General features: G+C 35.5%; 1 protein-coding gene across 2 annotated transcripts; it reads right to left on the minus strand.

Moving 5' to 3' along the window:
• Positions 1-4,898: 4,898 nt before the first annotated feature.
• Positions 4,899-8,795, minus strand: LOC104238443 (putative pentatricopeptide repeat-containing protein At1g12700, mitochondrial). 2 transcript variants are annotated; one of them, XM_070156536.1, is made up of 5 exons: positions 8,774-8,795; positions 8,595-8,680; positions 6,453-8,455; positions 5,812-6,171; positions 4,899-5,273 (listed from the first exon to the last, which is right to left on the minus strand). In XM_070156536.1, the coding sequence occupies exon 3, from the start codon at positions 8,312-8,314 to the stop codon at positions 6,596-6,598; it is 1,719 nt and encodes a 572-aa protein (XP_070012637.1). In that variant the 5' UTR covers positions 8,315-8,455; positions 8,595-8,680; positions 8,774-8,795; the 3' UTR covers positions 4,899-5,273; positions 5,812-6,171; positions 6,453-6,595. The 2 variants fall into 2 exon arrangements, with proteins under 2 accessions (XP_070012637.1, XP_009791099.2); XM_009792797.2 differs by having other exon boundaries at positions 5,812-8,455.
• Between the last annotated feature and the right edge of the window lie 5,730 nt (positions 8,796-14,525).

The following is a 14,525-nucleotide window of genomic DNA, read 5'->3' on the forward strand; positions in this document are numbered from 1 at the left end:
TTGTGGAGATCGAGCATTAAGGTGGTAGGTTAGGGAAATTGTGATGTCTTTGTTACAGCGCACTAGAGTGAGACTAGCCAGTTAGGAAGTAGTCTTAGGATGCTATTGATCAACTACTGATGATGGGCTTTATCTCCTGTGTATTAATACCTTACATCTTTCTCGTATTTCCTATATCTCTTATATTGCTGTTACTTTGTTTTTTATGGTATTTATGTTATGTTATGGATTTTATGGTACTTTATGTTGTTTTATTATGAGTCTATTGATAGTACTAATATAGTGTCTCTTGTTGCCTCTTTGAGCCGAGGGTCTCCTGGAAACAGCCTCTCTGCCCCTCGGGGTAGAGGTAAGGTCTGCGTACATATTACCCTCCCCAAACCCCACTTGTGGGATTACACTGGGTTGTTGTTGTTGTTGTTGTTGTTGTTGTTGTTGCTTAAGACAGTTTACACCATATAGACACTACGAATCAAGATGACAAACAACTGAAGCCATTGCTTCTGGATAGTTTCATTCTAGCTAATCCAAAAGGGCACCAGGAGAAACAGAACACCACTAGAAAGTGTTCCAATTCTATGTTACCGGAAACTTGTGTTGTCGAAAGGTAGGAAGTACCTCACGAAATTAGTCGAGGCGCACACAAGCTGGCCCGAACACCATTATAAAAAAATGACTAAATTTTTGTGATCTACCAATATCAAGAATAGACTCTTTTACATCAATCCAACAATATGATAGATCAAAGATGTCTTCATCAGAATACTAGCATTACTAGCATTTGAGTAAGTGAAAACTGAGAGAAATTCAAAAATAGCCAGATTTACAAGTGGTCTTTCAAAAATAGCCACAGTTTCAAAAGTAATCGAAATTTAGCCACTTTTCATGTAAAGATAAATCTGAATGAAAACACTATTCAAAATTTGAAAATATACTCCAGTATAATATACTGAAGCTCCAGTATAATATACTGAAACTCCAGTATCCAGTATAATATACAGGTCCAGCATAATATAATGGAGATTGGAGCACCGGTGCTCTAATTTCCGGTATATTATACCGGAACTTACAGCGTGTTGAAGTTCTAGCATAATATGCTGGAAGTTCATACACAGGTGCACCGATCTCCAGTATATTATGCTGGAACTTTCTGTGTTGCAGTAAAATAGTGGTTATTTTTCAATGACTTTGCAAATGCTGGCTTTTTTTTAATATCAGTCCGAAAACTGGCTAGCCCGTGCTATTTTTACACGAAAACTTCAGCATTACTAGAGCAAGACGTGTCTACAATAAAACCTTCTTTAAGAGCTCTCATCATGCTATTAGATGTTTTTTTAGTACTATGGACAGCAAAACATCACAATCTACAGCGCATTTGTTTATTTAGCACTTGACCACTGCGATCGATCTGATAAACCAAAGCATCCTGGCCATCTCGCTAAGAGGTGCTAGAGTTTGTCCCTATTTAAATGCTAGCATCAAGAACGAAGACATCTTTGATCTTGAACATATCACATCATATTGAAAAAGAATCAATACAGCAGGTTCGGCATCTACTACAAAAAGAGAATTCACTTCAAATAATCACATCTCTGCTAGACAGCATGTGGAATCCGCAACCCAGAATATGATTAATCCACTATGGCTACATGAGCTCCTAGTAGTTTACCGGATAAATTGAGTTGTCGGGCATTCCGGGCCCACCAAGCTAGTTGACATAGGCAAACACTATGGGGAATTCGTTAAAGAGCTAAAAGAGCAACTGCAAGAACCAAGAATAGACTCACAAAAATATCTTTTTAAATAGTTATTAACTATGCGAGACATGTTGGGAAAAATGATTTAGTCCCTCCATCTCAAATTATCTGTCGTGGTTTCTAAAAATAGTTGTCTTAAATTATTTGTTATTTTAGAAATTCAAGACAACATTATTGTTTATTTCTTATTTTACCCTTAGTAGTAATTGTTCTTGAAGATGAAGATGACACATAACTAAAATAAATATTTAATGAAGATAGATTATATTTTAAAGCATAAATAAGGGTAAAATAGTCAAAAAATCCTTATAATTAATGTTTTGTAAATACCGTGTAAAAGAGAAACATGACAGATAATTTGAGGCGGATGAAATAATTCATTGTGGCAATGTTATTTAAGCATCAAATTCCTCAAATATTTCTAGCATGAGTTAGATTTAAGCCTTTATTTCTAATGTGCATGTTTACATAGGGTTTGATAAACAAATACAGTATGTGTTGGATATTGGGTCATGGATCGTCCATATGGATTGGCCCGACCTGTTAGAAAAGATAAGGCTAAAGGGAAGTTACTCAAAAATAAAACCACCACACAAGGTTAAATAGTGGTGGGGGTTGATTAGTTTTTCTTTGAGTAATCCTAACTTCTCTTTTACAATACCTAAGCACAAATTTTCTTTCTTCTCCGACCCACAAGAAGATTAAACACTACTCCCTTCTTCCTCTTTAATAACCACACAAGGATAAAAGATACTTAGTTCGTGAATTCTAACTTGATTTTCAAGAAATTTAAAATTCGACTTGGGGCAATTTTTATGGTGATGAATTCAGGGGATTCTTTCGTTGTGTAGAAAAAGTGTTAGTGAAAATACAATTATAGTTGAAAAATAAAATGGAGAAAATAAAATATTTTAAGGTGAGGTGCAGATATCTCGCTCTCTTTAAGGAGATTCAAGCCCACTGCAGCTAGAGCTGTCAAAACAGGCTAGCCCAGCCCAAGCCTCATGGGCTTTTAAATTTGGTGGGCTAGGGCGGCCCGACCCTCCATCTATATGGGCCTTAAAATGGCCAGCCCAATCCTAAGAGGGCTGCAGGCTAGGGCGGGCGGGCCCTTCAATTTTTTTTAGGAAAAAATATTTCTTCAAATCTTTAAATATTTTTCATAACATAATCTCTTAATCATATGAACGACTTCTGTTTACTTAGAGTGTACAAGAATCTTAATATTTGACAAGGAATCTCGTAATTGAAATGCAAATTCTCTATATCTCTAGTTTTTTTTTAACGTTACATGAATAATTTTTTAGTACTTTTCTTTCACTTTTCTTAGGTTCACGAATTGCTTCAATAAGTTTATATGTTAAGGTTTTATAATTTCGGTTTAACATTATTTGTTAATTTCATCATTATAGTCCATAAAATTTTTAAAATTTATGAAATTTGCTAGTGTTGTCAATTTTCTTTGGGTATTAAAACTTTACCTTTTACTATACTGAAGAGAAATTTAATAATTAATAATATATTAAAGTAACCAAACTGATCATTGGCCACTTAAAGTAATATTTTCTTTTGAAAAAAATTATTATTGGCCATTTAAAACTTTTCTAGTTCGTTGTTAATTAAGCAGAATAAAAACTAATCTTGTCATGTTACATGCATATCAAAAATATAAATTCTAGTTGATATGGAAGGATAAAATGAGTAATATAAGTTAGGAAAATTGGGATTATAGTTAATATTTTTTTTAGTTTTTAATTTTTTAAATATTTAAATTTGAATTTAATTAATTTTTGGCCCACGGGCCAGCTCAGGCCCAACCTCGGTCAAGCCTCAAGGGCCACCGGGCTGACTTGGGTTGGGCTTATAAGCCTCACTTTTAAATGGGCTAAAAAATTCCAACCCAGCCCTACCCAAATAGCGGGCTAGATTGGGCTGGCCTCACGGGCCAAGCCCATTTTGACGGCTCTAACTGCAGCAAAGTCTCTACTGGTCCAGCGGTAATCCTCTTGAATTGTCTCCCCAGGATACAATAGCCCGATCACGTCGTATGACTCGAACAAACTCTGGATAAGTTGTTGAGTCTAAAGCTCTATCAAGATAAAAACCTTCCTTCAACAAAAGTAAAAATCTATTCTTCTTCTTCTTTTTTCACAACTTTAACCTGGCTTTTTTTAGCACTATACAATTTTTTTCATAACAGATTATGAAAGAAACACTCCTATTTATAGGTGTAGGAATTCTTTCTCGGATTAAATTGGAAGAAAATGGGGTAATAAATTATAAAATCAAGAAGAATATGGAATAATGGATGAATTAATGTGTAATTAGTGGTAGAACATGTAGGGAAATGACACGGGAAAATAACAACAATACCGCAATAATAGTATTAGTGAGTAGAAATGCACGAATTGGCTTGAGTCGTGCTGGCCACTGTCCTAAGAAACTATTTCAACAATGTGAAATATTTTCCCATGACTAAACAAGTCTACCTCTATTTATTTAGAGGATACATGAATCAGTAAAATTAAATAATAAATATAACAGGTTTGAAAGATTGGAGAGAAGAATTAATAATAATAATGATAATAATAATAATAAGTAATGATCGTAGGAAAAAAGTAATGATTAGCTAACTATAAATAAGGAAGAAGCAAGATAAATTCTCGATTGAGAATTGAGTGAGTATGATGGATAATTCACAACCTATTTTACTCGCCCTTAACTTTAAATAATTATCATTCTCCCCCTTTATGTTGTATAATATTTTACCCTAGTTATTTTGAATTTCCTCCTTTACGTAATACTCTTTTTATTATTTTACTAGTTTCTACATACGTATTTCATACCTAAAGCCCCAGCTAAAAAAAGAGATAAAAAAACAAAAAACTGAAAAATTAAAGTACGAGATAGATTTATAAATATATAATACGAGTAATAGCGAACAATATTAATTTCACGTTACTTATGTCTTATGAAGATATTAAAGACATCACGTTTTTTTAGCTAATTTATACTATGTATGTTTGATAATCATTATAACATTTTAAATTATTTATATAATTAAAGCGGGCAAGAAAGACTTTTGTGGATATATGAGAATAATTTACAAATTGAACTACAAGAACTTATTAGTAGAGTATGTACTCTGATGATCATTGTTTATTGGATTTCTAATCCAAAACTATAGGAAAGTACATTATGAAATTACTTGTCACCAGTACAAGTGTAGAAAGATTAACTGACTTGGCAATGTTAGTAAAATAAGCTCAATCTTAGCAGGTAAAGTTTGTATTGTATGGAGCAGCTAATTAGATTTTCCACATGATAAGAGGGAGAGAGAGAGATGTGATGGTGTCGTTGCAGCTAAGGATTTAGTTCCTCTAGGCAGATTGCACAATGATTCCACTGAAGAAGGTGACTTCTCAAAAGATGCAGTAACCATTTCTGCACCTGTGGACTGTTTTGGAGATTTAGCTTCCATAGTTTCCATGAAAGGTTTGGTTTTGGAGATTTCATCTTCCAAGTCCAAGGGAAACAGTTGCCAGAAATGGGAAAAGATGTCAAAAGAATGTCGAAAGTAAAGAACAGTATTAGGTATTAGCTTAAATTTTTGTTAAAGTTATATAAGCAACGTTGGCAGCATTTTCTTTTGCCCATTTCTAAAAGAAGACGATTTACCTCTTCATCACTCAATTACACAATACTTAACCCAGGAATCTAACAAGTTTTCCGTGTCAATTTCCGAAATAGAAAAAGAAAAAACTAGTACCTAGGGTCCGAATTAGCTGTTTCCAAGGTTTCTGCATACCCTTCAAGAAAGACATTTATTTGTTTGAACTATCCTTTATCTCTCTTAAACGTCTCGCTTAATTAACAATCCACAAACTGAGTAGAAAGGATGAATGTGGAGAAACAGTGATAAAATGCTTCTCGATTTTCTAAAACGTCAAATATTATAGAAAAGATTTCTATTTGTCAAAACAACAAGTAATATAAATCAGATACAGTAGAGATAAACAAGACAGGTTGACTATTAGATGATGAAGTGTTTTACCTTTTGCAAGGAAACTGTTGCCACTGTCATTAATGCAAGATGTGCAACAGAATCTTCTGCTTCTGCTTCCTCTGCAGTCCAGTATGCTCCAGGAGGACCATTGAACAATTCACCAGCCGCTGCTGAGAGCACGACTTAACTTCAGTATACTTGCGAGTCGTGAGGCCACAATCATGGTTTAACCAGAGTATATCGGTATCCTGCAAGCATCTTCTTGATTCTGTCAGAAATTTCATCGATGGATGGAATCCCGGATGTCGTAAATCCAGGACGAATGCCAGCACCATAATTCACTATCTCGCGTAACACGGAAATTAGCTTCTCAGCTGAGCTGGAGTTCTCAATGGTGTTACATCAGCTCTATTGTCACAATTATGATTGATGTAATCAAGACCTTAGAAACTATCAAGAATAATGTTTCTACAGCAAATTCTAAGTTACAGGAAATTGTTATTGATATTCAAAAAGTCAGAAAATGATAATACTTGAAGATAACTAATACCACTGAAAATGCTAATCCTAGACTTATAATGTGCACACATAAGAAAACTCATGTTACTTCTCATATTAAGATTACAGTAAAATATGATCCAGAACAAAAAGCAGAGCAGCAAAAGAATTAAAAATCAGAACAGGTGTACCTCTTAAACAAGCTAGCTTGGAAAGCTTAAGCATGTTTAATTGCCATGCTTTCACCTTCTGACATTCCATTGGATGCGATTTCTTTGGCCAAGGTAAAAGGAAATTACATCATATTGATAACAAGTGAAATAAATATTTACTTCTAACTTCCCGTGTGAAACTGTGGTATCATGTTAAGCAAAGAAGGATCCTTTGCTGAAACGTCTATTAGTAACTCTACAGTACGTGCATCAAATGAGAAGTCCCTTCCACTCATTTCCTTCAAAAAAGTGTTCATTTCATTAATTTTGCCAAACTTGAGAAATCCTTGCACAATAACATTGTAAGTGCAGTTGTTTGGCGAACAACCATTGTGCTCCATTTTTCTTAGCATATCTTTAGCTTCATCCAACAACCCTTCTAGACATAGTCCATTTATTATTGTAGTGTATGTGATCACATTAGGAAACAATCCAATCAAAGAAAGCTTCTCAAAAATAGCATGAGCTTTGTCGAGCTGACCATTTTTGCACAATCCGTCAATAATAACAGTGTAAAGTTCAATATCAATATCTTCTCTCTTTTTTTCCAACTCATGAAATAGAGACATAGCTTTTTCAACAAATCCATTCTGAAAATAACCACGGAGCAAAATGCGATTAGTGCATAAATCGGGTATGAGCCCCATAGAAAGCATATCAGCAAAGAATTTTTGCACAATGCCGGTTCTTCCAACTTCAAATAGACCTCGAAAGATAGTATTGTAGGTAACAATGCTAGGTTTCAATCCATTTCGAGAAATTTCATGAAACAAATGCATGGCCTCATCCAATTTCTTTTTCTTACAATATCCATTTATTAATATGTTATAGCTAATAATGGTGGGCTTAATGCTCTTATCAATCATGGAATCGAAAAGTCTCCTTGCTTTATCCATTTGACCGCGCAAGCAATATCCATCAATTATCACAGTGTAGGTGACCACATCTGGCTCCACACCTTTTCCATTCATGTGTCTCATTACCTCCTCAGCATCTTCAACTTTCCCTTCTTTGCAAAGTCCATCTATCACTATAGTCAAGGTGTGCACATTTGGATAAATAGTAAGATTTACCATTTCAGAGAACAAAGTCCTAACCTTTTCCCACTGACCAAGCTTACAACAACCATCAATCAATGAATTATATGCGATAACATCCAGAGGAATGCCTTTTTGTTTCATCTCTTCGAAAAGGCTAATTGCAGCATCCAACATTCTATCCTTGCAAAGAGCATCTATAACAACGCTATAGATTCTTGTGTCTGGCTTGATGCTTCCTTGTTCCATTACTCTTAGCAAATTGAAAGTTTTTTTGGTATGGCCCCTTTTGCTAAGCCCATTCATGACTGTCAAATAAATGACTTCATCATGCTCACAGATATTCTCTCTCACCAACTTTTTGAACAAGTTAACAGCATCTTTGATTTTATTTTCAGCAAAGAGTCCCCTTAGTAAGGTGTTAAATGTGATAACATCAAATGGAATGCCATTCTTCAAGTAAATGGCTAATACTGAAAATCCGCAGTCAGAACAATGCATTAGGCAATAATTGTTAATCGCTATATTCAAGATGGAATCACTAATTGGGATATTAGATTTCAGCATTTGTCGAAAAAGGGAAAGAACAGAAGAGTAATGCTTCATATTTACCAGAGTCTTTAATAATTTGGAGAAGCTAAAAACAGAAGGAAGAGGCTGCGTTCTGACCATTCGGTGGAATAGACTCATAGCATCATCTAAGCACTTGACGTTCTCAATATTGCTACGATATGAAGAATAATCTCTGATGGTAAATGCCGAACCAGCATTGGAAGAGTAACGCAGCAGAGGAATTCTCGTCATCTTCAATTTGGTGCTCTCTCACCAACTTTTTGAACAAGTTAACAGCATCTTTGATTTTATTTTCAGCAAAGAGTCCCCTTAGTAAGGTGTTAAATGTGATAACATCAAATGGAATGCCATTCTTCAAGTAAATGGCTAATACTGAAAATCCGCAGTCAGAACAATGCATTAGGCAATAATTGTTAATCACTATATTCAAGATGAAATCATTAATTGGGATGCCTAATTTCCGCATTTGTCGAAAAAGGGAAAGAACAGAAGAGTAATGCTTCATATTTACCATAGTCTTTAATAATTTGGAGAAGCTAAAAACAGAAGGAAGAGGCTGCGTTCTGACCATTCGACGGAAGAGACTCAAAGCATCATCTAAACAATTGACATTCTCAATATTGGTATGAGAAGAAGAATAATTTCTGATGGTAAATGCCGAACCAGAACGGGAAATAGCAAAGAAAATACCATTGGAAGAGTAACGCAGAATTCTCGTCATCTTCAATTTGGTGCTCTGCTCTATCTCGGTGCGCCCTAATTTTGGGTAACAACTATGTACAATTTATGAGTAGAGAGAGTCTGAAGTACAAAACGCTTTTTCGCTTCAAAATTGCGTTAAAAATCAAACTCGCCCTTAACTTTAAATAATTATCATTCTCCCCCTTTATATTGTATAATATTTTACCCTTGTTATTTTGAATTTCCTCCTTTACGTAATACTCTTTTTATTATTTTACTAGTTTTTACATACACATTTCACATCTAAAGCCCCAACTAAAAAAAAAAGTGAAAAAAATAGAAAACAAAAAAAGTAAAGTACGAGATAAATTTATAAATATACAATACGACTAATAGCGAATAATATTAATTTCATGCTACTTATGTCTTATGAAGATCTTAAAGACATCATATTTTTTAGCTAATTTATACTATGTATGTTTGATTATCATTATAATATTTTAAATTATTTATATGAACAAAGCGGGCAAGAAATAATTTTGTGGATATATGAGAATAATTTACAAATTGAACTATAAGAACTTATTTCTTGTTGTGGCTTTTTACTATAAGAATGAGAAGAAGCTTTTGGTATTTGAATATGTCGACAATATATGTTAGCCTTGCAATCTATCTACAGCGCTACCATCCGTACTCCTAAGCGCTCATTAAACTCGAAAAACAAAGGGAAAAAAAGGTAGTACATTATAAAAGGGAAATCCATCAGCAAGAAGAAGAATACCCTGGCATGCCATTAGCCAACTAAACATGACAAGACATTTACAACAACTAGAGCTGCATAATGCATTCGCCAAAAGCGAAAGGAAACAAAGGAGGGAGACACAACACATAGATTAATAAGATCATAACAATAATCCCACAGTTGAACAGCTATTTTGTTGGATTTCTAATCCAAAATTATATGCAAGCACATTATGCAGTACAACTGTCGTGCCCATTTTTTCTCGCGGAGTCCGGGTTTGACATTCATTGGGAACAACTCGTTCCCTTTTGGAAATTGGGTAGTTGAAGAGTCGTCACGTAACGGGTTACGGTGCGCTAGAGCACCTAAAGCGATTAACTCATGAACTAGTTTGTATTACCAGAGATTAGGGTAAGGGCTCGAAGTAACCTTGAGGGGAAGGTGTTAGACACCCCTCGCGGTCCACAACGGTGGGTCCCACTGAACTTAAACTATGTGAATTAATCATTTTAATAAATAAACAGTTTCAACACATATTTGCAAGTAAATGTATGTTTTCACATTCTAAGTACATATATGATTCAGATAATGAGAGCAAGAGAGATGTTTGAATAACTTGCACATGCATATGTAAAGGAAAGAAAGTTCATAAAATTTAAAACATATATGGAATTGGGGAAGGGGAGTCCTAGGTTGATTAGCCTACAGGATCATACCCATGCAATGCCTGGTAATCACTCCTCAATGAGGGGCTACACGTGACATTAGTGCGCAGTCATCATATCTTTTTACTACCCATTGCCCACCCCTTAGTGGTCATATAAGCGAGTCTAATTTAGCGACCTCTAAGCGTGTTGCTACCCGTCCCTTTCTTATGATCCTAGAGGAATTTGGGACCCCTAAATCTGGACAGTTCTAGACCGATTAAAGTTTGTAAAAAGGTAAAAATCTAGGCGACATGCAAATAACATATAGGACAAACAAATAAGGATTGACAATTAGAAGGTTCACATTTTTACCTCCACATGTATATAGGCAAACAAACAGCACGTCTAAAACATAGTTTTTTGAAGAAAATTCAGAAATCCTAAGAACAAGATATCTAGATGAGCATCACAAAACAGAACATGCAGCGTTTTATTTTTAAGGGGAGTGACAGGACCCTAACCGGTTTGCCTACTGGTTTTACAGCTTGTTAAACCTGGATAATCTCACACATAAATAGAGTTGGTTTCACGGTTATTTAACGCCCTAAGGCTTGCCTACATGCGTATGTAGTCACACTTCCGAAGGGACATTCTAAAATCATTTATCCTATAGACATGCTTTCTATTGATATTAATTTGAAGACCATTAAAGAAACAAGTAGGATAACTTAATAAGACTGATTCAGGACTTACAGGCGTGAGTTAAAATTAAACTGATTTTAGATCCTATTGGCATGATTTCTATGATTAAAGCTGATTTAGATCCTATAGGCATGATCTCTAATTATTAAAGGTAGTTTAGATCCTATAGGCATGATCTCTAATTATTAAAGCTAATTTTGATCCTATAGGCATAATTTCTAAGGAGATAAATTTGAATACATGTTGTAATGGGAACTGAACCTCAGTTACTGTACTCCCTATAGATATGGTGTCTAATTATATGAAGTGGAGCAGGTAGAATTTATTTCAACGAAGAAATCCTATAGGCAGGTTGTCTAACACACCACATGTAAATCACAATAAACCCTATAGGCATGTTATCCACCCAACTTTACCCACAATTTACAATTACCCTCCCTTTTTACGAATCACCCCAATATTCATTTATAATTAATTATTACAAACCAAGCATTGAATAAAAAAAATTACATAAATAGAATAGAAATTAAGCTATAGGGATCCTGAAGTAGGCCCAAAGCAGATCCTGATATACCAGACCTTTAGTAGCCTCGAATGCCAAAGTTTCAATAGCCAATTTCATGTCTAGGTGTGTCAGAGTTCCCTAAGGACCTCAAGGATCTCAGGCAGTGCTCACACCCAAACTTTCCTCAAATAAAGACTGATTATGTGCAGTGTGGAAATGCCAGCCCTGATAGGCCAGAGTTCAGAGAGATCTCATGGATCCCTAAGCCGTACACATACCAGAGGGGCAGAACTTAATAACCTAAGAATAAGTGAGAGTGCTCGGTATGATTTGAAACAATATAAAGAAGAGCCTTAGGAATGAAGAGTTTTCCGAAATTAGTACTAGTTCAAAGGGGTAAAACAGTTTGAGAAAATCATGAAGAACATTTTTTGAAATCAGAATTCAAGTCACAAACAAACAAATTTTGGGGCAAACAGGTTCCACACATGGAGAGAGGGGTTGGGGACACATAGAACACACCTTAGTGTATAAGCAAACAGATGTACAAGCTTCTCAAGAGATTGGAGAGTTGACAAGTTAGTTACAAAGATCACAACAAAGACATGTTGAGAACACATAGGTCTTGGATATGATCAATACGAACAATTAGAGTACTTTGAAGGGCTAGATGACCTAGCAGGATCTCACTAGTAAAGTAAAGCAAGCAAGACTTAGATGAACAAGCTAGACAAGCACGCCATGAAACATTCATAGTTTAGAAATACTAAGCCTAGATAGAACAAGAAGGATTTAGACATGCTGTGTGAGACAGTAAATAATATAGCTTGGACATGTTAATGAGCAAAACAGGATGCATGCAATTGTCACAAAACAGGATCAAGCATGCTAAACAGTAAACAAATCCTTGTGGGTAAATAAACTAGTCATAGCTTCTAACAGAGCAAACTCCAACATGCTAAGTGAGACAGTAGTTAGGCAGTATGGTCTAGGCATGCGAGCAACATGATAGTAAAATAACAAGCAGGGTTGGAAGTTACAGCTAATGATTGAAACAACAAAGAAACACATAGTTTTGGAATTTGAATTGAATCAGGACATACCAGTTAAGAAGAGAACACAAAGTATAAAGTAGAGATAGTGCAAATAGCCAGCCTTAGCTTACAGCCGGCTGGGTTAATGAGAATTGCAAGTAACAGAATAGAATAAAGAGCTTTTGAGAGTATTAGAATGTTGATAAACTAAAATGTTTGTGTTCAGAAATGAGAATAGGTAAGGGCATATATAATAATCAAGAGTTAAAAAAAATAAGGTAAAGAATCAATTATGTAGCAATTAGGAAAATTTACAGAATCAATCACACACGTGAAATCAGTAAAGTCTTCCCCTTAATCAAGGGATAATCAATCAAAGGTAAAGAGCAGGACATATATTTAAGGAAAGAAATCAAGTAAGAATTAGGTGCAGAGTAGGTAATTAGGGGTGAATGAATGATAACTAGGGATTTGAGCGCATTTTATACTCCTTCTTGCTTATGTTTTGATTAGAATTCATACAAAATAGTCCCAAAAGGCTCACAAGTTGTGCTTGATTGCAGGTTTGATCAACAAAGTGACTATATGTCAAATATCGGCTCAAAAGGAGTGAAACCTGCACAAGTGCCAAAGACAAGACAAGCTAAGGCAGAACAGGCCCAGTGCGGCCGCACACCACTTTGTGCGGTCCGTACTAGGAGATTCAGAGAGGTCGATTTCAAGGCAAAAAGGCAATGCGGTCGTACTAGGATTTGCGTGGTCTGCACTGAGACCAATGTGGCCGCACTCGATTATGTGTCCTCCGCATAGCCAAGATTCAGAGAATGCCAGTTTTGAGTTTTCAAGCCAATGCAGTCCGCAGTCCATTCTGTGCGGACCACATTAGAATCCTCCATGACCGTAATCCATTAAGCGCGATCCGCATTGCCCGAGTTCAGAGAGTTGAATTTTTAAGTTCAGAGCCCTAGTGCGGCCGCACACCATTCTGTGCGGACCGCACTAACCCCGCAGGGGCATTTTTGTCTAGATTTTTAGCTTAGTATAAATAGCTTCTTTTTCTATTTTTAGGGTATCAGATATTCTAGGACAGCAGCTGCGCTCGTGGGTTCGACTTTAGCCATTTTGGGTATTTTTAACTACTTTGCAACATTGAATCTTCATTTTTTATCTTAGTTATTAATTAATATGAGTTTATCTTCTTCTATTTCTTGCTTTTCTTCTTTAGTTATGAGTAGCTAGACACATAAGCTAGGGTTGTGGTTCAACCCTAGTGTGGGTAATTGATAGGTCTTGTATTTTAAGGCTAAATTGACTATGAGTGTTTGATATTTGGGTCAATTTCATGGTTAATTGCTGAATTAGTGGTTGCAAACACTAGTTTGTGTTTAGTTGACTAGGGTTCTTCTTGAGAAAGAGAACCTAAGTCTCAGAAATTGATCCAATAAGGAATTGGGGCGTACTCAAGAGACTAATAGCCCCAATTAAAGGGTTAAACCTCGAGAGAGTAATACCCGACTTGAACCCTAGTTGCTTGTGCAAATTTGCATACCCAATTGGTCTTGAGAAAGTCAATTGGGCAAAATTACTTGAACCACCGAGAGGTATAGAGTGGGTAAATTAGTGCAGCGGTTTTATCATACTCCCCATTATGTAAATTGTGACTTAGACTCAAGTACCTGTCAATTGACCACCTAGGCGGATATCACTACCCTAGTGCCATTTTTACTATTTGAACTACCCGTAGCATTTAACTCTTAGCTTAATATAGTTTGATTTGCAATTGTAGTTTTATACAAGTAGAATTTAATCAAAAACCCCCCAAAATGATTAGAAGTGCAATTTGGAACGCTTACGCAATCTTAAACTAAATAGATACGCGATTCCAATTTTAGCTCTCTGTGGATATCGATCCCGACCCAAAATCGGGTAAAAGCTGCTCTGACCCTCTCTGGCTACATAATTAGTAGTGTGGAGTAAGTCGTGACCAATGAACAAGAGTTCAATTAAGGAAAAAATTAGTAAGAATCATCAAGTAACACCGTTGATTTAAATAAGGCAAGAAAACTAATTATGGTCATGAATAAAGGAATAATTAAGAATCAACACAAAAATTTTAACAGAGTCAATTGAT

The sequence above is a fragment of the Nicotiana sylvestris genome, chromosome 9 (genome assembly GCF_000393655.2).
Source record: "Nicotiana sylvestris chromosome 9, ASM39365v2, whole genome shotgun sequence".
Classification (NCBI taxonomy): Eukaryota; Viridiplantae; Streptophyta; class Magnoliopsida; order Solanales; family Solanaceae; genus Nicotiana; species Nicotiana sylvestris.

Excerpts from the sequence above, each read along its gene's own strand:
- LOC104238443 (XM_070156536.1), bottom strand. The coding sequence starts at position 8,314 with ATGACGAGAATTCCTCTGCTGCGTTACTCTTCCAATGCTGGTTCGGCA.